At 38.0% G+C, this 26,109-nt stretch overlaps 2 protein-coding genes across 7 annotated transcripts; one reads left to right on the top strand and one right to left on the bottom strand.

Annotated features, from left to right (window-relative positions):
* Positions 1-75: 75 nt before the first annotated feature.
* Positions 76-4,116, bottom strand: RWDD2B (RWD domain containing 2B). The gene is made up of 5 exons (XM_074858145.1): positions 4,054-4,116; positions 3,168-3,386; positions 3,004-3,071; positions 1,947-2,312; positions 76-1,261 (listed from the first exon to the last, which is right to left on the bottom strand). The coding sequence occupies exons 2-5, from the start codon at positions 3,372-3,374 to the stop codon at positions 1,024-1,026; spliced, it is 879 nt and encodes a 292-aa protein (XP_074714246.1). The 5' UTR covers positions 3,375-3,386; positions 4,054-4,116; the 3' UTR covers positions 76-1,023.
* Positions 3,835-24,727, top strand: USP16 (ubiquitin specific peptidase 16). Of its 6 annotated transcripts, none has more exons than XM_074858138.1 (19): positions 3,835-3,973; positions 6,027-6,125; positions 8,682-8,860; positions 9,511-9,614; positions 12,004-12,107; positions 13,949-14,127; positions 15,068-15,160; positions 15,862-15,992; positions 16,377-16,464; positions 17,294-17,372; positions 18,244-18,335; positions 18,721-18,819; positions 19,153-19,209; positions 20,362-20,529; positions 21,126-21,792; positions 22,498-22,592; positions 23,789-23,875; positions 24,139-24,295; positions 24,406-24,727. In XM_074858138.1, the coding sequence occupies exons 2-19, from the start codon at positions 6,065-6,067 to the stop codon at positions 24,528-24,530; spliced, it is 2,565 nt and encodes an 854-aa protein (XP_074714239.1). In that variant the 5' UTR covers positions 3,835-3,973; positions 6,027-6,064; the 3' UTR covers positions 24,531-24,727. The 6 variants fall into 6 exon arrangements, with proteins under 6 accessions (XP_074714239.1, XP_074714241.1, XP_074714242.1 ...); XM_074858140.1 differs by having other exon boundaries at positions 13,952-14,127; XM_074858139.1 differs by lacking the exon at positions 3,835-3,973 and adding an exon at positions 4,352-4,498.
* The last annotated feature ends 1,382 nt before the right edge of the window (positions 24,728-26,109 follow it).

Consider the following 26,109-nt stretch of genomic DNA (forward strand, 5'->3'; position numbering starts at 1 on the left):
GGCAAATCCGCGTTGGCTGAAGGAAACCACCGCAAAGCGTCACTACAAAAGGTGTCCCAGTCCACGCCGGCGAGCTCAGTGTTAGGAATTTTACTGGTTCCACACAGAAATATTTAATCAACTTCAGAAGCAACCAATGTCTGCTTTTTATGACACATACTTGATTTAGATACAGAATCCATAAGCAAAGAAACAAAGCGGCATTCATTGATACAAATTTGTTGAAACCAGACTCAAAAGCATATCCAGCATAATGCACTTTAAATTAGTGGACTGCAGGAATTATGAACTCAGGAGGGTGAGGATGGTTTTAGTGTTTTGGAGTGCTCTGTAAGTGAGCCCAATCCTTGTTAAGCTTCTGTTTTTACATGAGTAAACAGACTCCTCAGCTACAGATGTAGTGGAGCCACCACAGTATCTCTCTCACTTGCACACACGCTTCTACCCACAGAAAATTCTTATGGCTTGGAATAGGCATCCTAGCTCGTCCTGTTTGCATGAAAAAGGCTTTTGTCAACTTGCTCCCTCCTTTTTTTTATTTTTTTAAATATTAATCTCATGGATTAGTATACTTTCAGGTAGAAAGTAGAAGGAAAGATTGTTACAAAAAATCTTCATGTAGTGTATGTAAACAGTATCAAATAATGTAAACATCACATTTCTTCCCCTGGGGTATCCACACTTCATTCTTGTCTCTTCATATATTCATTCACCATAATTCCATCCATTCATCCATAATTCTGTAAATGCCCGGTAGGTAATCAAACATATTTTCTTTCATTGTAATTAGGTATGCGCCCTAAATGTCCTTAAAACCAGAAAGCATAACAAAGCATTCACCTAGTCATTTTCATTATTCAGGATTTCAGTGGATATATGTTTCCATTGAAAACTGGATTCATCATATTATCCACAAATTATTAATTCCCTCTCTGATCAACTGTTGCAGAACAGCTAAGGAATCTGTTACAAGGATTAACTGACAAATGTAGGCACTTGGACCTGTGGTGATCTTCAACCCCTTCAATGCCCTTCAACACCAAAATACATTTGAAAAATGTCAGCACATCCTTTTTCTTCTAAAAAATGATATAGCTGCCCCAAATCCATATGATTTCCTCTGGCACCATGTGCATCAAAGCATTTTTCCTCCAAAGTGGAGAACTTTCTTTGTTTCTGAATCTCAGCATGTCCTCCACCTTCCAAAGAAACATCTTCTCTGTGCCGAATGAGAATTCTTTTCCACGTTAATCTTCTTACTCTGAAAGCAATTGGAGAAATATGAATCTGTCTATAAAATAAAGACTGTTTTAGAGAATACCATGAAATAGCTATTATCACAGAAGCCAACAAATTCCTTCTGTACATACATCTTGGCAAAGATAATGGTTCCCTAGCTGGTCACAGAAACACTACCCACACGCAAACACTCCCATAAGCAGGAGCTTGTTTCTTTATGTCTCCTCAGGATTCAAAAACCTTAATGTTATTCCTCACAAAATAATTGGTGACGATATGGTTTTGATTTCAGTGCTCACTTCTGCCCTGCCTGTGCCAAGAATTCTCATACTCTCTTAGCTGTTATAATCAAATTACAATGTTCATTTAGTCTGCACCACTTAGAAGTATAAATGATGGGAGCAGAATAAAACATGAATGTAAAGCGATATAACAGCACACATATCTAACACGACCAGGGTATTGCAGTCTGTTGTTATACAAATGAAATACAGAGGAAGATATAAATGTGCACCATGTGGTACTAGTAGCTTTGATTGCTGCAGCCAGCAGTACAATGGGTATTTAGAGCTGTAAATACCTTATGATAAACACAAATACTTTGCAGACCTTTACAAGTTGGATTTGCCACCTTCTGGCCACACATACAACACGAAAAATGCAATATTCTAACTATTAATGGCATTTAAATACAAAGAAAAACTAACCTTGACCAGAACTCTTCACAATTACTTTGTAGACCTTCTACACAAACAACACCTGGTTTCCCTGGCATGCAAAACCCTGACAGAGAGAGCTCCTTGGCCCAGTCAATAATATTCTTTCTCTTTTGCTTGTTGTAAATGTGATGACTATAGATCCACAATCGAGTGAACGTGATGACTTCTGGCTGCATGGCATTTGATGTTGTCACCAAGGAAGATGAAAGCTCTTTGTCAATGTAAGCAGCTGCATGGTCTTTAACCCATTCCCTTGCACTCAACATGCAGGGCTCACCACTGCAGTTTTGCATCAAATATGTTTTTAGATCAGAGTTCAGGTGAATCTGCTGAGAGCGGCTTAATAATGATGACCTAAAGAAAAAGAAAAATATAAATGCAGTGGTAATATGCTTACAACTTAGCACATTTTTCAAACAGTTTTACTTCAAGCAGCCAAAAAAAAAATCAGGCCGTATTTAGATGGTATGCACTTGCTATTGATAAATTTAAGTCATATTAGCTATGAAAAGGTCTATGCTAACTCTTGAGTTGACATATAGTACTACCAATCTGTAAATCAAAATAAAGAAAAAGGTACTTGAAAAGTAAGTATGGTGACTGAACTAATTTCCTATAATATGCAAGGCCACTTCTTTAAACAGAAACGTTCCAATAAAAAATAACAGAAACCTGGGAGTAACAGCATTTTGACAAGGGAAGAATAAGACCATTAAGTAACCTGTCACTCCTTTAGTTAGCGTTAAGTCTAGTCAAAATGGACAACAGCCTCTCTCTTGAGCATCAGACCTATGAACAGTATCTACATATAATCCCTCTGTACAGAAGACGGCACTCTTCCATGCTTTTCTCATTTTCCTCACTTATTTTCTGAGGACACCAGAGAAATCATAACCTTGTAGATTTTTCTTCAACACTGTTGTCCATCTGGCTTAATTAGACAGTAAACTATCAAAAAAGGACTGCTTTTTCCCATTATAACTGTATTTATGCAGTACACAATAGGTTCTAAATGTTTTTATTAACTGTCCTTTTAATGCCATACCTCACAGTAATTTCTGGTAGAACAGTTGGATATTTGAATGGTAAAGCACAGGCCATAGAGAATTCCACCTAAAAACAAATGAGCAAATGTTCAGTTCAAGTAAGCCCTAAAATCCTACAAAGTAAAAATGAGTAGTAAAAAAAGAAGAAAGGTGTTTACAATACCATAGAGGCATTAGAGACCTCTGGCTTTACGTTCAGTATAAACTGAATTTTTGAAGATGGCATCTCTGCAGAGTCATTTTCAACAAAGTGTTTTAGTTCTGCTACAGCCAGCTGGTCAGTCACAATGAACTCTTCCTCGTAAGGAAACATGCTAGACAGTAAATCTAATTCTGAAATTTGTATCTCAGCTTCTTCTCGGTTAGTCATTTCTGTTGTTTCCTAAGCAAAGAAATCAGGGAAAAAAAACAGGGCTTGAATACGAGACAAAGTTCATTAACTACACCCACCTAAATCATATTAATCCCTATAACCAAGCCCATCAAAACTAGCTCGTGTGTGTCGGGGCAGTTAGGAGCACGGAGATACTCTGCAACAGTCCATGAGGTTTCCATTGGCCTGAGACGGGACAGGTCGTGGTGCTGAGTCACCAAATCAACTTCTTTCTGGCAGGGCCGCATGCTCAGGGCGCTGCCGCCTCCACCGCGCTGGCGACCGCAGAAGCGGACATCAGCGCCCCTCGGGAGTCTCCACCGCCCCCCCGAGCAACCCCGGCCCCGGCGCCCACCGGCGGCCCCGGCGGCGGGGGGGAAGCGGAGGCGCCCGCGCATGCGCAGACCAGTCCCCATGCCCGTTCCCGTCACTGCCCTCCCCTCGCCGTGCCCTCACGGCCCCACAATGCAGCGCGCCGGAAGCACGCATGGCAGCCGGAGGCCGTCGCCCCAGCGCCTGGAGATGAGGTGAAGTTGCCAGGCTGCCCCAGGACGGAGCTATGCGCCACCAAGCTCTTGGCCCCGCGGCGCCGGCAGGTGAGGGACGGGAGCCCCCCGGTCCTGCCGTCGCGTTCCTGCCACCGCGGCTGATCTGCTCCCCCCGCCCCGCGACTCACTCCTCCGGCGCTCCGCAGCCTCCGCTCCGGCCGGGACACTCGGCCTTCCCGATTGGCTGCGGCGCCTGTCCGTGAAAGCGCGGAAGGCGGGCGCGGGCCAATCGGCAGCAAGCGAGGAGGGGCGGCGTGGTGGGGTGCGCGGCGGGGCCGCGGCGGGACCAGGCAGCACGTGGGCGTCGCGGCCAGGCCCGGCTCAGCCCGGCCCGGCTCGGCCCGGCCGGTGGGTCGGGGTGAGCGGGGCAGCTGGGGGACGAGTCGGGCGCCCAGCCAGGCTGTGTCGAGTCCCGGAGCGCCGCTGCTCCCGGGATAGGGAGTATGGGTTCCCCGCCGGCGGCAGGTGCCCGGTGGAGCCGCTGGGGCTCGGCCTGCTGCCTGAGGCAGGCGCCCGCCGCGCCCCGCTGGTTTCCCTCTGCGGGCATTTTTCCCGGGTCTCCGTCCGACGCAGGTGCACTTTTGGTCGTTTGCGGACTGCTCTGTCTTACTAAAAAAAATAAATAAAAATAAAGTAAACAGTCATTTTATTGCTTTAGCTATTGGTCTCTGCAGCACTTTTCCTCGTGTGGGCTGTTCCGTGGAAAAGGCTGGTGAAGAACCTGTCAGACAAGTCTGTCCAGGCACAGCGTGGGTTAAATTGACGGCTACATCAGTTCGTGCTGGCCTGCCTTCCCGGCAGGAACGAGGTCAATTTGGAAAGGATTTTAACGGTTTAGAGTTGTTAATAAAATATTGTAGCTTTTTTGCGGGAAGATGTGCTGTAGGGGCAGTTTGTTGGATGAGCTGTCATTTCTTTTTCGGAACAAATTGAATGCTAAGTTGTAAAAGGTGATAATTCTACTCTTGATGAAGTGTCTGCCTACTTGTCACTTAACATCTGGGTAGTCTGCCCTAAAAGCATGCTTCGAAGAAGTTTTTCATACAAAAAGTCCTCTGTGGGTATCCTGCCTAAACTCTTACAGCTATGTTTCTGTCCACTTCTCTTGGGCTGGCTTCGGTTTTTGGCTGTGGCAGCTTGAAGCGGGCGGCTGTTTGCTGTGGCCAGTGTGCTGCTGAGTACAAGCTAAGAAATGGTTTTGAAAGGACAAGTGTTACAAGTCAGACTTAGTGCTGTGCTAACATGTTTACGTGCAGCATGGACAGCGGGGTTAGGCCAACCTGCAGAGACTCAATTTTGATCCCTTTTAGCTTGCGTTTTTTCATTGTATAGCATATGTCGATTTTTAAGTTTACCTGATATTTTTGAATGACCTTGTGTGAGCTAAGGCACAGGGCCTTACAGGGACTACAGACTAGAAGCTAAAAATGCCCTACCATATGTGCAGTAGTCAGCTTTTTGAAGGCAAGCAGGTGGCTTAGGACTCCGTAGCGGTAGATCAATCTTGTCTAGAAGGGTCTACAGAAATTCCAAATAATAGACCCCATCTGAACTATTTGCTTGGTATGTTGGGAAGTTGATAAATCTTCCCCCAGTGAAGAAACAAAACCCGTAACTTCCGTTGTCTGTCTGTTTTCAAATACATTAAGAGTATTTGTGTGTGTGTCAGACTTCATCAAAGATACAAGGAGTTTACAATAAAGAAAATCAAAAGATTGTAATTGCGAATAACTTCAAGATTTATTTGGGACAAATCCAGTTCTTTTTCCTAAAATCCCTGTGCTATTAGTTAAAGTACAAATCCTAAGGGTTTATAGGATTTTTGATACTTAAAAGTTTCCTATCCTGTTCTTTTGTGCAATGCTTTTGATTTAAGGTTTTAAATCATTTGGTTTTTATAATTCACACTGTGATCTTGCCTATACAGCAGTTACAATTGTTTCATGTTAAAGTATAATTAATTTCTTTTCCTTTGAAAATGTCAAATTAAAGCAAGTTAATTCGCTTCAAGGGACACCTTGGCCGTAGAAATAATTTGTTGTTTAGCAATGAACAATTAAAACCAAAACCTACTTTCTAATTTACTATTTTTATTTTCCAGGTCACTGTTCCATGTAAGAAAAATTACAGGCTACAAATATGGGAAAGAAACGCATCAAAGGCAAAACTGCACAGTCTGATGAGTCTTCGGATACACTGGGTATGTTTCCTCAGAGAAGTCTGTGTTCCTAGTGTTTGTTTTAACCTCATAGAGGGCTTGAAAACTCATTAGTGTTAGAAGGCCTTTACATTAGTCACTGGCTTTGAAGTCTCATTTACAAAGTGTGGGTTTGTATAATTGAAACTGAGATCTACCACAAAACATTAGTTTTGCTGCTTTAAGTATGCTAGAAAATAATAATCCTGTCCTGAAAACTGTATTGCTGGTTTTCAAGCAACTTGGATGCACAGTTCTTTACTGATACACAGATCTTACTGAATTGTATAAACTTCCTCAGAATTTAAAGGATTTGTAGAGTCAGCGACTAAGTTTATCATGATAGGTTTAAGTAGCATTTTCCTAATGAAGATTTTTCTTGCAGAAGATTCTCGCTTCAGCAAAAAAGATTGTGATTAAAATATTTCTGTGAAACCATTTGTTTTTACACTAGCAACTAACTTAGTACTGGCGTCAGACACCTCAGCTTTCTGGTCATAGTGCTTTTTGCTTAAAACCTCTTTCTCGCCTTCTGTTCCTAATAGTTCCTAATTCCAAATAGTTAATGTTATCCTTCTAGTTGTACTGGATCTCACCCTTGTGTTGAAATTTGATTTGTTACCTTGTTTACCTTGGTTATTCTAGCTCTTGTTTCTGCTTGTGCTGTGTAGTATTCTCGTCAACCACCTTGTCTACCAGGTCACAGATTGAGTCTTGTCCATCTTTTCTGTTGATTCTGACTGGAGAAACAAGTTGAGCCATGCTAATGTAGCTGTGAGAGTTTTAGGCAGGAGGCTCGGTGTGGTGGCCTGTTTATTTTAAATTCGTCTACTCTACTTTGGTTTCCTGGTTGTCCTAGTATTGTGGTAGCTTCTGTCTCCTATGGCTTTTTAGGTTTTGGTTTTGGTTTTTTTTGTTTGTTGTTGGGTTTTTTTTTTTCCCCTGGAGTCAAGATCAATGTCTGCTGTGACTTCCTCACTTTTCTCCAGCAAAGAAATCAGTTATGGTGCAGTTGCTGATGGCATCTCGTTTCTTTGGCTAAAAATAAGCTAGGTTACCCTGGCAAAGTCCTGTAAAGTCACAAATGTAAAATAAGACTGATCATTGTGAATTCCACTGTAATAGTAGTGGCCAATATGCAAAAGGTTTGTTTAAAAAAGACAATTCTGAAGTTGTAGATGAAGCTTGTGCTTTTTTATAAAGGCTTAAAGAATCCATCTAAATATCTGCATTTGGCTCATATTGGCTAGCATTTTTACTGTGCTAAAATCCTATAATTTTGGACAGAAACAGAACCTTAGGTACAAAGCTTTTCACCTGTTTCAGATCATGCCAAGAAAATGTTGCTATCTTGAGACTGTAATCTTGCATATGGTCCTCAACGAAGATAGATTCAGAGCTGTATGCCATCCGAGCAATAAAAATACCTCCATAGCAAAGGACTTCAGATAGTTGAATTATGTAAACAGCTATGTAATTCTTCTCAATAATAGTTTCACAAAAATGTGATTTTTTTTTTCTTTTTTTTTAACATATTAAGTACATACAGCATTTTTCTTTTAGCATGGGTTTGTTTACTCTGTGCTCTTTGGCTTTTAAGGTAACTTTGTACTGTCAGATATTTGACCCTGTATTTACAAATTTTGACATTTGTAACTGCAAATAGTGATGAATTGTAGGCTGATGATGATAAATGTCTTGGAAACTTACACTGTAAAAAAAAAAAAAGGCAGGGAGGGAATAAAATATGTTCCTCGCTTTTTATTTAGAAGAACTTGAATCAGTTTGCATGCGCATTGTCTGTCAATTGCAATTTCTCTGTATGTGACTTAGGCTTACAGACAGCTTCTCTTAGTGCAAGTGACAGTGTAACCAATAACCTTAAAAATTAAACAGAAAAGAAATAAGATAATTAAACTGCTCTTAGCGACACATGCCCATTCTTGATGTAACCATTCTTAGCAGAGTTTAGTTAAATAGGTGGAGTTCACACGAGGTCCAGAAGGTACATCTCCATGTAGGGTGTAGTATTGTACTGCAAAGTGACAATGATATAGATAGGATGACTCTGCCATTTTTTTTGCCATAGTCTGCTGCATAATTTCACTGAGGCAGCTCAGCTGGAAGCATAACCTCCATAATCTCCACTTTTATAGGCCAGCCAGGTGCTGCCTTGGTGACTGGGAACCGTGGCAGTGGGCTGTGGCTGCTCCCTGGGAGGTGTGGGAATCGTAACGCCACAATAATAGAAGCCCACAGCCTGGCATAGTAGGTAGGTTTGTATCCAAAAGTTTTGTCAACTTCTCTGACTAGATGTAGAATTGAGCAATACCTTTTTATTTTTTTTTTTTTTTAGTAATGCAGTAGTTTAGGATGCAGCAATAATATCTCTGGATTGTGAATGGGGGTAACAGAGGGTGTCTTTCTGATATGGCTTCTAAATTGTCAATGTTTCTTTGACTCTAGAAAGGCTATCCTAGCTTCTGGATTGCTGCCTGTGTCTTTAACATTTGCATTTGTTACGATACCTACATCCTTCTTGTGCTTTTTATTTTGTAGAACCTGTGTGCAAGCATATTCGTAAAGGATTGGAACAAGGTCATCTGAAAAAGGCACTGCTGAATGTGGAATGGCATGTTTGTCAGGACTGCAAGGCAGACAATAAGACACAAGAGAAATCTGAGGAGGAGACTGATGAAAGCCCTTCGATATGGTTATGTCTCAAATGTGGCCACAGGGTATCTCTTGTTTTGTTGTTAATTTGTCTTGCTATCTTGCGGTGTCTCATAGTGGAACAAGAGAGCTTCTAATTAAACTCTTATATTCTCTCTTTTTTTATTCTAAAGGTGATGCTACATAAATGATTTTATGTACTGTACTGTAATTAAAAAATGCCTGTTCTGAATTGCAGATAAAGTACTTAGAAGCTTGGCACAAAGGCATTTAGCAGGCTTAAGGCTAAAACACCATTTTGAGGACTTGTTTTCTTAGAAAGTCAAAATCATTTTGCTAAGAAAATACAACTTGTGTTAATCCTTCTGATTTGTGATATTTACAATAACATCTTATGCTCGCATTAGTTTACTAAACTTAAAACTCTGCACGCTGAAGAGGTTTTTGTTCTGTTCCATTCTTCAAGCTGTTCAAACTGGAATTTGTGAATTAAATGCTCAGTCCCTGAGCAACTTTGTAGTTATTCTGTACCCAGTAAGCTACCTTTCTCTTTGCAGAAGTAAGTGTCTTGAAATAGAGACCCATCTGTTCATCCTATTTAGTTTAACATAGTTAAACAGTTTTCATTTTAATACTTTGTTTATACTCTGACTGTATGTATGTTTCATTAATAGTCAAGTGGATTTTGTGACACTTCTGGTTATCAACATTGTAGGGCTGTGGCAGAAATTCTCAAGAACAGCATGCTTTAAAGCATTATACAACGCCAAGATCAGATCCCCATTGTTTGGTTCTCAGTTTGGACAACTGGAGTGTGTGGTGAGTTTGTCAGGCAATAGTTATGAGACATAGCTAGAGGGCAACAGAGGCTGGGAATATAATTTGAGTTTTCTTTTCTTCGTGAATTCTAGGATTTATCTCAATGTATATAAAGAATTTTAACACACAAAAATCCCAGCAGTCTTTGCTGAGATTTGCTAAATAAATATTACTTTATTGCAAAATTCATAACTAGAAAATGTTCATAATTGCAGTTGAAATCGACCAACTAATAAATGCTGTTGACTATTTTTTACTGCTTTTGCTTGGTCAGAATATTGACACCTGGAAACAAATGTTGGTATGTAGCTCTAAATCTTAACTTTCAGTCTTGGAAGAAGCTCCTTTCTGATATGCACTTAGTGAGAAACTTATTTACTGAGAAAATAAAAGTAATTATAACTTCTTAATACCACATGTATAGTTAAGAGGCACAACTGTAGAATTACAAGATGCTTCTAGATCAGCCAATACAAATTCCATCTCCCTGGTATTATGTCCTTCTCTTAAAAGGAATAGTATGTTACTGTATAAGGGGCTACCTTGATTTTCTAAACTGTGCTGTACAGAAATACTGTGTCTGACATAAAGAGTTTTCATTTTGCTTAGTAACCTTTTCTTAAACTTACTATTTGTCATTATGTTCATTTTATATAACAATATCTGTTTACTTGATCATATTTAACACATGTAATGATCAGTATTTTTATTGAACTCTAGAATGGAAATGGACGTTATTAATAACATGTATTCCTAATGAACCAGTAAATTTCTTTTTGTGAATTTAAATTAGCGTTAAAATTATGGTTTTCAAGTGCTTTATTTTCTCTCCTAAAACTTACATAGTTTTTAAATTAAAGTACTTGCAAATGAGAGGAAGTTGTCGAAGCAAGATGTTTTCCTTCCTTCTAGAATTTCTTGATTGTACAGACTAGCACAAGAAATTAATCAGATTAATATATTGGGCATAAATTATTGTTATAAATTAAACCTACAATCAAGAAATGTATTTCACAGTAGCCTAGTACATAAAGGCAAAAGCAGTTTTGATCAGAATTTATTAATGCTATGCATATGTGAATAAATCTCTTTATGGTATGCATGCATATGTGTTTGAAATTGGATTTGATATAGTACCTGTAAACAGTTAAAAGAATTGTTTTGCACTTGGAGAGAAAGAGGAGAGTTCTAGTAATTCATTAAGTTCTGTGGTTTGGGTTTCCAAGTGCTATTGTGTGCATTTTCAGTACTGGTATGACATAACAGTTGGATCTACTTTATGTTTTTCCCCCACTGGTCAAACAGCCATCGCTGGAAAAACTTATTCCAATTCCTTGATTTCTTCAGGGTTACCTCCACAATTTTTGATGGATGAAACGTTATGATGTTAAAATTGCCCATATTATTCCAGGAGGGAGAATGCCTGTTTTTATAATTAACCAGACAGACAATAAATATGTACTCAGGGATCCAAAAGTTGAGCCAGGTTTTTAATGAGAATACGAAGAAATGTGAAAATTGCAGCTAATTCCAGGGATGCTAGAGATTTAGGGAAGTACTTTGCTACAGACTTTTGCTTTTAATATCAGAAAATAGTTTGACTTACGGTAATCCTGAAATCTGCTAAATGTATTTGTGCCTAAGAATTGTAATTGGTGTGCTTCAAAGTGCAGAAGTATTTGCGTTCTCTTCAATACCTTTGTCACTTCTTCAAAGAGCTGTTTGGGCAGAACTACAAAATCGATACATATTACTCTTTCAGCTGTATGTGTTCTGGCAGAATTTTACTCTTACTTGAGCCTTTATCACTGCAGCTTCTCTCACAATTTTGTTTAAAATGGATCAGTGGCCTAACCATGTGCTTTTTTTGCTCATAGAGGTAAACAGGTTTGTATCAGGAGTGGAAGAGCAAATAAAAAGTGTGCAGGAGTAATGGGGACACCAGTTTATTTCTTATCCAATTTAAATTAACAAAGTACTTGCTTGGCTAAAATACTCAGAATATTTTTTCATGCCATAACATTCGTAAGTCATTTCCTTTAGGGCCTGATATCTTAGTTTCTTCATTTTGGCAAAATGTTCCCTGCATTTATTTTTCTTGCAACAAGGTTTCTAAGCACATCTTTTGAGAATCTTATTTAGATTTGTAAATTGCAACTTCCAGTCACTGAAATCATTTAGTAGAGATAATTTTTAAACTTTTTATTTTCTTGATCAGAATTAGATTGAACTCTTCTCTAAGACTTCTAAATCTTAAAATAAATCTTGTAATTTTATAACTGTGTAATGAATTGAATCAATCAAGCAAAGAGTTTAGGATTTTTAACCAGTAGAAAAAAAACAGGATTAATTGTTTTTCTTGGGGGGGGGGGTGGGGGGGTGGAGACAGGTGCTACATATGCGATAATGAAGTTCCGTATAATACTTCAACCCGATTGGGCCAGACTGTGGATTATGTTAGAAAACAAGTTTGTATTGACTCATCACGTACAGGTAAGTAATTATAGTATACATACAGTAAATCAGAAGGTCCCTTGAATGTAGGAGACAGTGCTGTAAATCCAGAATGTACACAAAATGAGATTTACCTTTTGGAGCCCCCTATGGTAAAGTAAAAAGCTAATTTCTTCCCCCCTGCCCTTTTTTGTTCTCTGTTAGAATTCTGATAGCATAAGTAATGTCCTAGGCCATGGACCTAATTGGACCAGGATTTTGCTCAGTGTCCTGTGAACTTTTACAGCCCAGAAATACAGGAATAAGAGGAAAAAAGTACAATTTTACTGTGACTTTTTTTTAAAATGTGACATTTGGTTGTTCTGTGAGTAAGGAGTTGACTTTCAGTACTTAGGAGTGCTGTGTTTATTCATCAGTATTGCTCAGTCTGTCTTGACATCTGCAGGAAATTTGTCATTGGTTAAGAATAAGGTGATTTGATTTTTTAAAAGTATTTTTGTAGGTATTTGTGAATGTATCAGCTGGAATGACTAAGTCTCCAGCTGTTGCAGTGCATTTCCTAATGGAAGGAGTATACAAGAGGATTCATCTGCTGGGTCTGTACATTTAGTATAGGTAGCTGCAGTGCATTTAGAACTCTCTAAAATAGTGTGTTCAGCCTGCAAGCTACCTGCAAAACTTGGTTGTTTAAAAGGAAAAAACCCAGCAAAAACCCCCAGTTTCCACAATGGCAAAACTGGTTTTGTACAAGACATTTTCACTAGAAAAGTTGGAAAAATTTGCATATCAAAATAAATGCTGTAACTCATGGCTATCAAAAATTCTAACACCATCCTACACTCAGGTGAAGTCATAGCCCCTTGGGAAATAGATCACAACCACCCAGCAATGCCAAGTGCCTGTCTCTGAATATTTGTTCAGGAAGCAGCTGAGGTTTTCTCACAGGGACCAGAATCTTTGAGTGATTTTGGTCAGGCGTTCCCAGATATGTAGTTTCTTTACGTCTAATATTTGAACTTCATATTAGTTGCCAAAATTTTCTTCTCGGGTTTGAATTGGAAAATGGAGGAATACCTGGATGCAGTTGTTGTCTGTTTCAGGTGTTCTGTCCATTGTCCGTCCATCTGCAAAGATTGTCTTGTCTGTTTTCCTTGCTTTCTCTGAGGTGGCATTACTTTATTTTAAAGTTCATCTTGGCGCACAGCCCTATTTATCAGAAACCTAATCAATAGTAAACTACCAAACTGGCAGAACCAGTGTGGGTGTTGTTCTGAAAATTACCTTGAATTCCCTTACGGTTTTATTAAACAGGTCATTGAAATTTTGAACTCTACCCCAAAGTAATTTTTGGGAAAAAATATTTAATGTATCTTGAAGAATATAAACCTTCTCGGTTCATCTGTTTAGGTTCATGAAATGAACATGAGAATGCTTTGACAGTGGGAGGCCTGTGCATTTCATTTCAGACAGTAGTGCTGTGTCAAAAGGAATATTATCTCAGATGCCATCTTGTTAGATGTTGCATAAAGCCCTAGCATAGGTGATTTTTGCAACAGGAATGACATTTCAGATAACTCATGCAGAGTTTCAGAGATTGTTGGCATGAATGGCTTGTGGGCCAAGTGGCATGTTTAAATTGCATGCTGATCTGGAATGGCATTTCAGGGATTTCTTGCTATTTCTTGTTTTGTTTATTTTTTATCTCCTGTTACCTAGTCAGTTTAAGAACCTAAATGAGTAGTGTTACATTTATACAATTACAGAATTAATTATCGTATGTTTAAGTTTTAAGTAACGTAGATTGCTGCTGCCTGTAGTAACTTTCCTAGCCCATTCCCTGTTACTGGGTTAATATGTGGTATTTTTTTTTATTATTTCAGTAGAAAAACAAGAGAACAAAGAATTTGAAAATAAAAAAGTGGAAAAAGACAGCAAAAATGAGCAAGAAAAAGAAGTCTCACTGAAAGAAGAGAATTCTCGTTCAAGTAGTAACTTGGAAGTGACTGTGAAGGGACTTAGTAACTTGGGGAATACATGTTTCTTTAATGCAGTGATGCAGGTACAGTAGTTACTGCTGCTCTTAAAAACTTTGAATAGCAAAAAAACCCCAAACCAGCCCACGAGAACCCTGCCCCAGTATTTTATAATGACACAATTAGAATGTCATTTTCATCTGCTAAGAATGATGGGTTCTTTCTAAAAATAGTGGGTTGGCCCAGAGAAATATGAAAAAATGGCACTACAGGTTCAGACTTGCTCTAAGGGAGAATATAACAAACTGCCTTGTCTTTGAGGGACAGCATCTTTCACCAATGTAGATTAAGCATGCCAACTTCCTAGTTTGGTAAAAAAAAGTAAAATAGCCTGGCACATCACCCTTGCTGACGTCTTAGGATATAAGAAATTAATACCCAGAGATCATGGGTGTTTACTGAAACAAAAGTGTCTCTCTCAGCAACAGGAAATCAAATTAAAGTAAATACTAACAGAATGAGCACATTGTCTTGTGTGTCTTGCTCAGCTAAGTGTTTGGATAGAATAAACTTGCTCTTTCATGTGTATTAAAACTTGTGTGTAACCTTGTGCTCTTTGGCTCTTGATACTGAAGCTTTACTCAAACAAAATTCCCACTGTACTTGCAGGTTTTAGTAAACTGTTTGATTTTTATTTTTTAAAAAACATGTTTTAAACCAAGCAAATATGCAGACTGCATTTTACCTTTTGATTTTAGAAAAGTGTGTCTTTAGAAACAGACACTAGTGAATACTGTCTAGAACAACAGTATATTTAGGGTTTCTGCAATCTAAAGTAATATATACAGAGGACACTTGGAAGTCCTGTTAGCTATATGGAATGTACCTTTAACTGTTAAACACTGTGTTTGGGAAAAATAAATTGTTACTAATCTGATTGCTACAAATTCCATGACCAGTGGAACTCAGCTGCCCTTCCTCTTGTTTCATAGTTACCAATCATTCTTTTTCTTTTATGTTCTACAGAATTTATCACAAACTCCAGTCCTGAGGGAGCTGCTTAAAGAAGCTAAAATGCCTGGCACAACAGTTAAAATCGAGCCACCTGAGTTATCCATGGTATATATGCTTCAACCTCTGTAGTATTTCTTCCCACCGTTCCAATCTGTTAGAAACAAAGCAATACTCATCTCTGGATTTTAAAGCTGTTTCAGCTAAAAACTAACAAGATTAAGAAGTAAAATTGGTGGGAATTTTACCATTGAATTCCATAAAGCTGCTTCTGATGGCAGCGGAGGTATTTTATTCAAAGTGATAGAGCAGTGGTTCAATACTCTAATAGTTGTCATCAAAGGAATACTTACATTATGATTAAGTTATTTAAAGGATGAAAATGTGTAACGTTTGCTATAGTGTCACTTGTCTAAATGCAAAATAGGAAACTAGGCGATGTCTATAGTGCTAGTTTAAATAATGCATCTGTCATTACAGTTAGGGATTTGCATGGGAAAGAAGGGTTGTGCATTTTAAGAAATTGTATTTTTTTCCTAATAAAAGCAAGAAGTCCAGAGTTGCAACTAAGCAATGAATAATTAATGATTCTTAGCCCAGTGTTTTGGTATCATCTCATGAGAAACCATGTCTTGACAGTTTTTGTCAGGTTAACTTACTGCCATTTTGCAGTTTTGTGTATTCTATCTTATAATAATGTTTTATATGTTTTCACTTTCAGTGAAGTGTTTAGATAAGGAACAACTTGCTCCAGAAGGATCTGTCACAAAATTAAGGCAAAACAACTTTGTTGCTTTTGTTTAAAACAGGAACCCCAGCTGATAAAACTAGATCAGCCAGGTCCTTTGACATTAGCCATGTATCAGTTCCTGACAGAAATGCAAGAGACAAAGAAAGGGGTAGTCACTCCTAAGGAACTTTTTGCTCAGGTTTGTAAAAAGTAAGTATCTGTACAATTGCATGTCATAGTGAGTATAACAAAAGTTTGTTAGTTATTTAAAAAGTCCATTAGTTGTTTAAAGAGGTCAGGTTTCTCCCAGATTTTCTTGAGCTCACATCACAGCATATAAAATTTGTATAATACTTAAGTTTTGAAGGAAGAGGATAAAGAGCAAAATACAAAGTAATAGAAGTAAAATGAAAGCTATTCAGTGACATATTCTGATTAGCTAGCTTCATATTTTTAGAAAATACCATATGTAAACACTTGTTGCTTTTATATACATACATGTTTGAGACTATCCTTTTGTGTCTGACGTGAATTGTTTTTACTTTGTCCATCTCTAAGTTCAGTTATACTTTACAATTACTGTTTCATTTACAGAGCAACACGATTTAAAGGTTATCAGCAGCAAGACAGTCATGAATTGCTTCGTTATTTACTTGATGGAATGAGAGCAGAAGAAATCCAAGTGAGTGCTAATTTCATAGTTGTGCATACCTTTCTTTTTCATACCCCAGACCAAGACTTTTTCCTCTGCTGAGGGGAGAAAGAACGTTGCCCATAACAGTTTCTTGAAGCGTGTTAGCAACAGAGCTGTAGAACTGGACAGCCTCTAAGCAATGGGGTTGTGAAGGAGCAACCACTGGTATTACTATTTTCACTTAACAAAACTATTCAAAGAAAGAAGTTTGTTTGTGGCTTATATCTCTTACATACATTGCACACACTGTTTAGGTTTCTAACATAATAATATTTTCTGCCTTTTTGGAAAGCAGCGTACTGGTTATTCTCTATGCTTTTCTAATAAAATCAAGTAGAAGCGTTCAGTTCTGCTTGCTCTAAAGGTCTTCGGTTAATTCAACACCTGTAATACAATCGTCCTTCAGAAATAGATTGATTTGTCCAAAACTTCTACAGAAAAAAGTGGGTTTGGAGTATATGTAGTAACCCTAAAGAATGTCTTAATTTCTGGAATGCCTGAAAGTTCATTCGTGGAAATTCCTCTTTTTTTTTTTTTTTTTGACAGTTTTAATTTGGGCAAGTATTTCATCCTTAGACTGATTTTTTTTACATACCAATTGCAGCATTATGGTTACAAGCTGTTTCTTGGTTGATTATTTTTTTAATATCAACAGGAATTATTTTGTGTCTCTACAGGCATTTGTGCTTTTTGTATTGGTTCTCTTAATTGGTGAAGATTAAACTTTTTCCTCCATCTGAAATGTTTTATAAAATGAACTAGTTAACTGAATTAATTTAGGAAATTTTACAGCGTGTATTTGTTTTGAAAATTTCAGCAAATAAGTGTTGGAATACTGAAGGCACTGACTGACTCTAACAAACAAAATGAAGAAGAACTTAAAAAGAAAATTAAAGGTAAAATACATGTTACTGATGTAATAATTTAAAATATTCTGTTTCACTGAAGTACACAAAGTAACTAACAGCTGAAAGATACATGTTTAACTGTACAACTTTATGCCATCTCTTGAATATGTGTGTATCTAGAATATAAAGCTCAATAGTGTTAGTGTATTTATTTGAATGTCTTACTGAACTTGATGGCGTTTCCTTCTTAACAGTGTTGATTCTATAGACATTATACATTAAAATATGTTTGGGTAGTGTTTAATCATTCAAATATTATGTAAGAAAATATTAGCACATCAGTGTAATGATTTATTTAATCCTAATAGTCCATTGTTACTTAACAGTGGTATAAAAAAAACCCCAAACAGTGAACAGAAGAATTTTTAAACTTTTCAACATGACTTACATTAGAAGATGAAGACCAAGTTTAAATCCAGACTATGTGCTACACTGAAAATATAACTTCAGGAAATTGGTTTTGTTTGTAGGGCACCTATACAGACAAAAGTTGGTGCTTGTTTTTTAGGTTCAGACAGTTGAGTGAAGTCCTGAGAGAAAACAGGAACTCTTACTGGGGTGCAGTACTTCTGAGAAAATGGGGAAATGCATTTGAGTTGAGAAAGTGCTAAAGGTGTTGATTCAGTCAAGGTGTCTTCTGCAAATGTGTTTTTGCCTCCATTCCTTTGATGTATGAAAGAAGCTTAATTTAAGAATCTTGCTGTACTTCCTGAGGAAACTAAAACACGCCAACACATTCCGTCACACATTTTGCATACTGTATTCTTTTTTTTTTTGTTTGGTATGCCATAACTAAATTGGTTGCCAGTGTAGTATATGTCATATTATTAACTTTACTATATATTTTGTCAATTCTTAGAATATGAAAAGAAAAAGGGAATACGAAGTTTCGTAGATCGAATCTTTGGTGGAGAATTAACCAGTATGATTATGTGTGAGGAATGCAGAACCGTAAGTAAACAAACTGCCTGCTTTGGATAGTCTAGAGCATAATTTTATGTAATCTGCAGGAGAACCTCAGAGTAACTATATGTAGAAATAAGTGAAATTGGAGAGGCTTGCTTCGGTTAATACACTTCTAAGAGTTGATTAGCTACGTGCTTTTCAAAGAGTGGCATGATTTGGCTGGAATCTTTCTTCCCTTATGTTATAAAACTAATCTTTCAGTTCAATTCAAAAGCCTTCCAGAAAAAGGTCAGCAACAGCAAACTGCCTCTGCCAGAAGAATTCACTCTCAGATTCGTAGTAAATGCCTTCCTGTGGCACAAATTGTAGAGTGAATGAATTGTTCTGCTACCAGCAGTATGCTGCCAGGGGCCCTTTCCTTTTTCATCAGATTAGGTCTTTCCCTTTCCCACACTGGAATGACCATGGGATTGACAGGAGAACAGTTAAGCAAGAAGGCACTATTGGGATAATGCATCCTGAGAATGAAGTAAGTAAGGATATTAGTGAGTGGGCTAGATGAATGTCATGACAAATTGCAGATATTGATCTCATAGGCCCTAAGCTGAGTTCTAACATTCTAGGCCACTAGAAAACTGAAGTTTATAATAGTATTTCTTGCTTATTTCGGTTGTAATGTGACTGCTAGATTTTGGTCACGGATAGCTGTTTGTGAAGGTAGATTAGCTGTGTCTTACATTTGTATGCACACAAGAAAGCACACATTGAATGCAAACAAGGCTATGTACAAATACGCCTATTGACAGCCACCCAGCTGCTTCCAGACAAAATTAAATTGGACTCTTGAATATTAATTTTGAAGGTATCCTTGGTCCATGAGTCTTTCCTTGATTTGTCACTTCCTGTACTTGATGATCAGGTAAGAAATTGTACGTGCTTGCTTTTTGGCTTAGTTTTTGTTTGCTTATATGGAAACACCTTTATTACATAATCATTAGGGAATGAATTTATGCATCTTTCTAAATGTCTCTTTTGAAAGTTAAATTTGACGAGAAAGATAGAGGATAAGATTTTCATGAGAGTAATTCCTGTAAGTTGTGGCTCATAAACTGTCTCTGGAAAATCATTGATAGTCTATTGGTGATCTTGCTGCTTTGTCAGTTAATGTTTCTAATGTAGAGATTGGTTTAGGGAATAATCTAGTATATTCCAGTGTTATCTCACTATTGTAGAAGACTGAGTTGCAAAGAACATTTCCCAATTCGTCTTCACGGTTGTAAAATGGAACTAAATTGCATGACAGTGATGGGTACATAGTGGTTGCTTGAATGCTGCTTTTTTTTTTTTTTTTCATTTTTTCATCCATTTGTCTGCACTGAGTGCAAGAATATTCATAATATTGAGGTTATAGAATAAAGCTAAGAAATGTTGGTAGGATAGTATGTAAATATTGATTTGATCAATGTTGGGTTTTTTGATCAGTCTCTAGACACTGAAAATACAGTATTTGCTTTGGGCTTCATATTGGTAATCTGTATATGTAATATTTCAGATTTGTTATGTAGCACTGCTCACACAAAAGCTAATGAGTAAATATTGAAATGAAACCCCTTCAGCCAAAGGGATCATACGTCTTCTGCAACAAACAAGTTTAATTTTAGCAGAAGCAAACAAATTCTGTGGCATGCAGTCAACTGAAAATATCTCCGCTTGTGTAAAACGTTACTCTTTCAGTGCATTTAATGAGATTGACATCTGTTAGAGCCAAAGGTAATGTTGCCCCCTTTTACAGGTTCAGAATTTGGCCCTTGGTAGCCTTACTTTTTCATATTGTTTCATTCTGCAAGTCATTGTTTTCGCATGTAGTCCCTCTGGAGTAAGACACCTCTTTTGTAAACATTAGGGTGGCATAAATGAGTTAGTTGTATGTTATAGTCACTAAAATGGTATCTTGAGCTGAAAACTCAGATAACATCTTATCCCTACAATTTTCTTTGGAATACTATTTTGTTATTCAGGACAGTAATATTTCTACTTCTGTGGTTGTTTTGTGGCTTTTTGTTTTTTGTAGAAAGTAAAAATTACAAATGAGAGAAATGTTAAAAAAAACAAAGAAAAGGAATCTGAAGATGAAGAGGATAAAAACAATGACTGTTATCTTAAGCAGAGAGATGATCCCCCTGGTACAAGTAAACACCTTCAGAAAAAAGCAAAGAAACAGGCCAAAAAACAAGCCAAGGTTGGTTTTGATAAGTATTTCACTTTTATTAATGAAGTTCTTGCAACTGCTGGTAAAACAAATTCTTTTTGCTTCCTCAGTTTCAAAGAAGGAGGAGACAGCTTAGAATTTCTCCTCACTCAAATGCACAACTGAAAAGACCAGTTGTATCTATGTCTTTGCTATTAAGAAGTTACATGTTCTCTTAAGAGTTGCTGTGCTAGGAGCAAGCTAATACCCAGAGGAATTTGAAATTTATGTTGCCTGTCTGAAGTAGCATTAATTTGTATCAGCTGTTGTCCAATCACTGATTGCAAGAGTGTTCACAAAACTTTAGAATACAGACATAAGAAAGGATTGGGAAGATATGAAGGGAATCATTAGCTGTATTTTGAAGATACTGTGTAATAAGGAGCAGTGGGAACTATATCTGAGTGAGGGTAAATTCAGTATTGGTTGAATTGATCACCTCTGATCATTAAATTATAGATTATTCTCCCCCCTCCTGCCCTTTGTGTCTGTGGCATGCTACAAGACTTTCGATTAAGAAATTATAAATGTCATTTGAACTTGCTCTGTTTTTTGTATTCTTGTATATTATGTATTACAATTTGCAGAGCCAGCGCCGCCAGCAAAAACTTCAAGGAAAGGTGCTTCATTTGACAGATATCTGTGCAGCAGAACAGTCAGAAAAAGATGTTGAGTATAACCAAGAATCAGAGACAGAAATTAACTCTGAAACTCCTGATGTGAAGCAAGAAGAGGAATCACCAAATGATCATCACTGCTTAACTGAAAAAGACTTGAGTTTACAGGGAAATAATACAGAAGTTCAGAGCATGCATGAAAATACACAAAAGCCAGAACAAGAGTGTGTAGAAAATGAATCTCTCATGGATCTCCCTATGGAAGGCTTAGATTCTCCTATAAAGTTTGTCAATGGCGTTGACAACCTATCTTTGAAAGATGAGGGTGATGAAAATGAAGATGAGGAAGAGCTTGCTACTGACTTTTCAAAACTACACTTGGGTGCCAATGCTGAATCTGATACGAGTACCTTAGATGACCTTCAGACTGTTCCCATCAAGTCCTGTGAAGTGTCGACTGAAGATCCAGAAACAGCATTTTGTACTCTTGCAAACAGGGAAGATCTGAACCCAGAAGAAGGTTCAATCCATCACTGTTTGTATCAATTTACCCGTAATGAAAAACTTACTGAGACCAATAAACTACTCTGTGATGTATGTACACAAAGACGTTATGGACCAAAGAAGAACATAAAAAGTATGACAAGTTACCTTTTAAACGAAAGCTTTAAATATGTCCCTGTCTCCTGCTTGGGTGGGTAAGGGAGGGAATGTCCCTAAAGTGACATTTGTGTAATTTTGACTTGGATCAGTTGAAGTAGTATTCAGTAGGTAGGTTGTGAGGACCTCTTTCACTCAGATTAACACAAGTAAGTTCTTAACTGAGCAGAATAGTATAGGCTTACAAGCTTGGGTACAGAATACTGCAGGACTGAAAAAGAAGAGTGAACAAAGAGGAGTGGGTTTGGGGGAAGGGAAAGGGCATTTCAATCTAAAAATTCTTTATGTGGATGAATGTAAGGAGTAGCTGTTTAGTAGGTGACTCTTTCATCAAACGTGAAAATTCTGCTGTGAAAGTCATAGGGAAATCATGTTGGTGTTTGCTCAAAAAGGCCAATAAAAGCCACATGCAATGTCTGCCTATGAGAGTTGTAGAGAACAAGCAAGAATTCATCCTGCTTGTGCTCGCTGCTCAGATACGGTGTGAGCGGTTACTTTTGTGATATGGGATCTCCAGGATGGCAGCTTTGTACAGTTCATCATTTAACATGTTTAAAAGGGGAATGTTCAGTTTCTCAGTTGTAACAGATGACATTACAACAGTCTAAATAGTGAAAATAAAGAAATTCTTGCTGTAACATTTGTTTAGATGTTAATAATTGGTGGTTTTTCTTTTCTGCAGGTGAAAAGAAGTATGTTTATACTAATGCCAAAAAGCAGATGCTAATCTCTCTTGCTCCTCCAATTTTAACTCTTCACTTAAAGAGGTTTCAACAGGTGAGTAGCAGGCTGATACTACAAAAGAGTGTATGTATATGGTATCAGTTTAATATGTATGTATGTACGTAATACTAGTTTAACTTGGAACTATGTTAGCATATTTTCATTTCCTATAAGCCTGTTTTGGTTTGGGTTTTTTTCCCAAGGTTTGGAAGGCATTGGTGTGCAGCTTTGGTTTTTGTGGTCTTTGAGGAGTTGGTGTATATTTTCTCGAAAGAATATTCCATTAGTTATCTGGAGAACACTGTTTTGTGATCTTATCTGCAATCTATCCCCTCACTATTGTTACTGTTTACTGTATTAAACAGTATCTTAGCATTAATTGTTTTCTGCTACTGCAGCAGTTTATGGACTCTTACATTTCAGTACAGGTAGAATAGGATCCCTTACTAAATGAATGTAATAAATAGGTCAGTAGAATTGGAAGAGAGGATTACAGGCCTTACTGAGGGGGCAAGGTGGAGAGGTTGAATGGAAAGTGATGCAACTTAAGTCTTACTTATAAACACTGAAGTGGCTTACCTTTTTTCCAAGTTGTAGGAAAATATTTAATTCAGGGCTTTATCTTTTCAAGAAAGAAAGAGGAGAGGAATGGGGATGGGAGACAGTGTTGCTGCTTCTAGGTTTAAAGCTGTTCAGTATTTTGGTCCAAATACTTGAAAAATAAGGGAGGTGACTAGGTGAAAAACAATATCACAGAGAAAATGGAAATGTATAGCCTATTCCAAGGGACTGTAACATGATTAAGGAGATAATATTTGTCATCTTCTTGTTTTTCCACTTTGATACTGGAAGATTATTTGAATAAGGTGGGAGTAGAAGTTACATCAGTTTTGACCATATAAGATTAGATCCTTGGACATATTACAATATCTGAGAAGCAATAGGTGTCCTTATAGTACATTAGAGCTCTTTCCACTTTTGCTACCACTAAGTTACCATAAGAGCGAGTTGAAGAGCTGTCTTAACTTGTGGTCCAGTGCAGCATGTTGGGGCAAGGAGGTAATGCTGGGAAAACCTTGGGCCTTGGGGGAAAAAAATAAACAACCCAGTGTTGCTTTTTCCCAATTTTGTGTAATGTAAAACTAATTTTGTAGTGTCGAAACTTTAACCTGAAATATTAGTGACTGAGCATGGTTTTAATACACTACATTTTAACATTATGGGGTTTTCCTCTACTTTGTCTGTTTAAGGCTGGATTTAATCTCCGGAAGGTTAACAGGCATATCAAGTTTCCAGAAGTGATAGACTTGGCTCCTTTCTGTACAGCTAAATGTAAAGTAAGTGGGAAAACAATCAGATTGCTAAGCAGCTTAACTGTGAAAGGACAGAATCTTTGAAGCTTGACAAACATTCTGCAGATACTTTGTGTGATAATATGGGATAACTGGCAAGTGCAACTTGTACTTGAGCCAGGGTGCTTCCACTGATCATAGCTGTAGTGCTTGCGTGAATCTGTAATGACCAGCTTCCCTTTCATCAGCAAACAAATCAAATGGAAGAGTTTACATTCTAGCCTTGTCCTAAACTTTTGCTTTTGTAGAATGTGACTGAAGGGAATACCAAAGTATTGTACTCTCTCTATGGAGTTGTTGAACATAGTGGAACAATGAGGTCTGGGCACTACACTGCTTATGCTAAAATGAGAAGTATGAACAACCATCTCTCTGATCTTGTCCTTCGAGGACAATCTCCTCAAGGTAAGTAATTAGAAATATTTTACAAATTATTTCTTACTGCGGAACAGTAACAGGATTGATTGCTTCAATTCTTTGCAATAAATTTTACTCTTAAATTTTTCCTTTCACAGCTTTAGAAACTGAACCAGTAAAAGGGCAGTGGTTCCACATCAGTGACACGCATGTACAAGCTGTGTCTGCATCAAAAGTGCTGAGCTCTCAAGCCTATCTCCTGTTCTACGAGCGACTGCTGTAACTCATCTGAGAAGCCTTCTTGTACGTGCAGCCATCTTCATGTGGTCTGAAAGAAGAGAGACTTGCAAATCATGTTGTTAACATGTTGGAGCTACTGTATACACCTGTGGGAATATTCTTAGACACACTGAGGTGATTAACATACTTTTTCCAGTGTTTTCACTACTTTTAAATAAAAGGGTTTTTTTCAAAATTACAGCTTTGAGCTTCTGTTGAGTAATTTGTGTGTTGGCACAGACAAGCAACTGCTACTTTTAGTTTCCTGCAAGTGCTGTGTATCTTAGTCAGCAGTGCTCTCATTTTAAAGGGACCAGCTATAATTTTGAACTATAGTTATCTCTGCTATCATCTGTTCCATGTGTATTTTAGAACTGGGTTCCAAGCGTAAGAAGTTGTTTCTTCCTACACATCTTAGAGCTGAGACAAATTCAGCATCAGCTCTCTTTCCACTATTGGTTTATGTCCGACAGAGGACCCTCAGTTTGCAAACTCTCTAGGAATTCTTTTGCATGGGAACCTTACGTTGGTATTTTGGCAAGGCTGAGAGCTCAGATGTCTCTCCCTTTGTGGAGGTTTGAACTCAGCCGGCAGCCAGACGCCACGTGGCTGGCTGTTCACCTCCCCGCCTCCCTGGTGAAATAGGGGAGGCACAAAAAAGAGAATTCGTAGGTTGAATAAAAAGAAAGAATTTACTAAATATAACAAGAGAACAACAGTAACAATAGTGAGTCCAAAGAGAAACAGGTAAAATGCAGCAGTGGCTTACTGAGTGTTGCAACCACCCCCCCACAGCAACAACATGGCCTGACGCAAGAGCCTGCCCACCTAAATCCCTGGGCATGACATCAAGTGGTATGAAATACTCCAATGAAAGTTAACTCCATCCTGGTCGAAACCAGGACCCCCTTTCTCTACAGCCACTCCAGGGTAGCCTTTCTCCACCAAAGGGGTAAGAAAACTGGTCCTAGGGTGACTTGTAACTCTGAAGTTGTCTTTTTTATAGGCTAGGCTTTACATTGGGTGTCACATAAATAAAATCTTGGCTCTTCCATGCTAGAGCAGCAGCTGCTTACATTCAGTGCATTTTTCACCACAACATTACTAAGAAAATGGGCAATCTTACATGTTCTTGTTACCCTTGCAGTCATTTGCAGTAGCACTTGTGCAGCTGACTATATCAGTATGCCAATCCTTCTGAAAACTTGCTGAGTTCATTTTTCAGCCACACCAGCAACTGACTATAAAGTGAGCATTAGTAAAGCGGGTGTATGGCAGCCTTATTTAGGCATAAGATAGTTCCAGACTTGATTTAGCCTTCCACTCCCTTCTGGCTATGAAATAGACTAGCACTGGCAAGAGTAATAAAAGGATTAATTATTGAAGTGGCTTGAATTTCAAGTGCAGTTCTCCTTTCAAGCTACTGAGACACACAAGCTGTTTACTTTCCAAGAAGAGTCTTAACAAGGGGCTTCAGTTGAGAGATTCTATCGCTGCTCAGTGTTTATTTTAAGGCCATTAGAATGAGATGCAGTTCATGGCTGTCAGGCTGCCATTTTGGTAGCGTGGAGACTTGAAGGGTG

Source organism: Strix uralensis, chromosome 2 (assembly GCF_047716275.1).
Source record: "Strix uralensis isolate ZFMK-TIS-50842 chromosome 2, bStrUra1, whole genome shotgun sequence".
In the NCBI taxonomy this organism is placed as follows: Eukaryota; Metazoa; Chordata; class Aves; order Strigiformes; family Strigidae; genus Strix; species Strix uralensis.

Bases quoted from the DNA above. Each gene is read 5' to 3' on its own strand.
- RWDD2B (XM_074858145.1), bottom strand. From the start codon at position 3,374: ATGACTAACCGAGAAGAAGCTGAGATACAAATTTCAGAATTAGATTTA. The intron at 3,072-3,167 runs GTATTGTAAACA...ATTTGTTTTTAG, and splicing joins AGGTCTCTAATGCCTCTATG to GTGGAATTCTCTATGGCCTG. The intron at 2,313-3,003 runs GTATGGCATTAA...CTTTTTCTTTAG, and splicing joins CTACCAGAAATTACTGTGAG to GTCATCATTATTAAGCCGCT.
- USP16 (XM_074858138.1), top strand. From the start codon at position 6,065: ATGGGAAAGAAACGCATCAAAGGCAAAACTGCACAGTCTGATGAGTCT. The intron at 18,820-19,152 runs GTAAGTAAGGAT...TTAATTTTGAAG, and splicing joins TAATGCATCCTGAGAATGAA to GTATCCTTGGTCCATGAGTC. The intron at 24,296-24,405 runs GTAAGTAATTAG...TTCCTTTCACAG, and splicing joins TCGAGGACAATCTCCTCAAG to CTTTAGAAACTGAACCAGTA.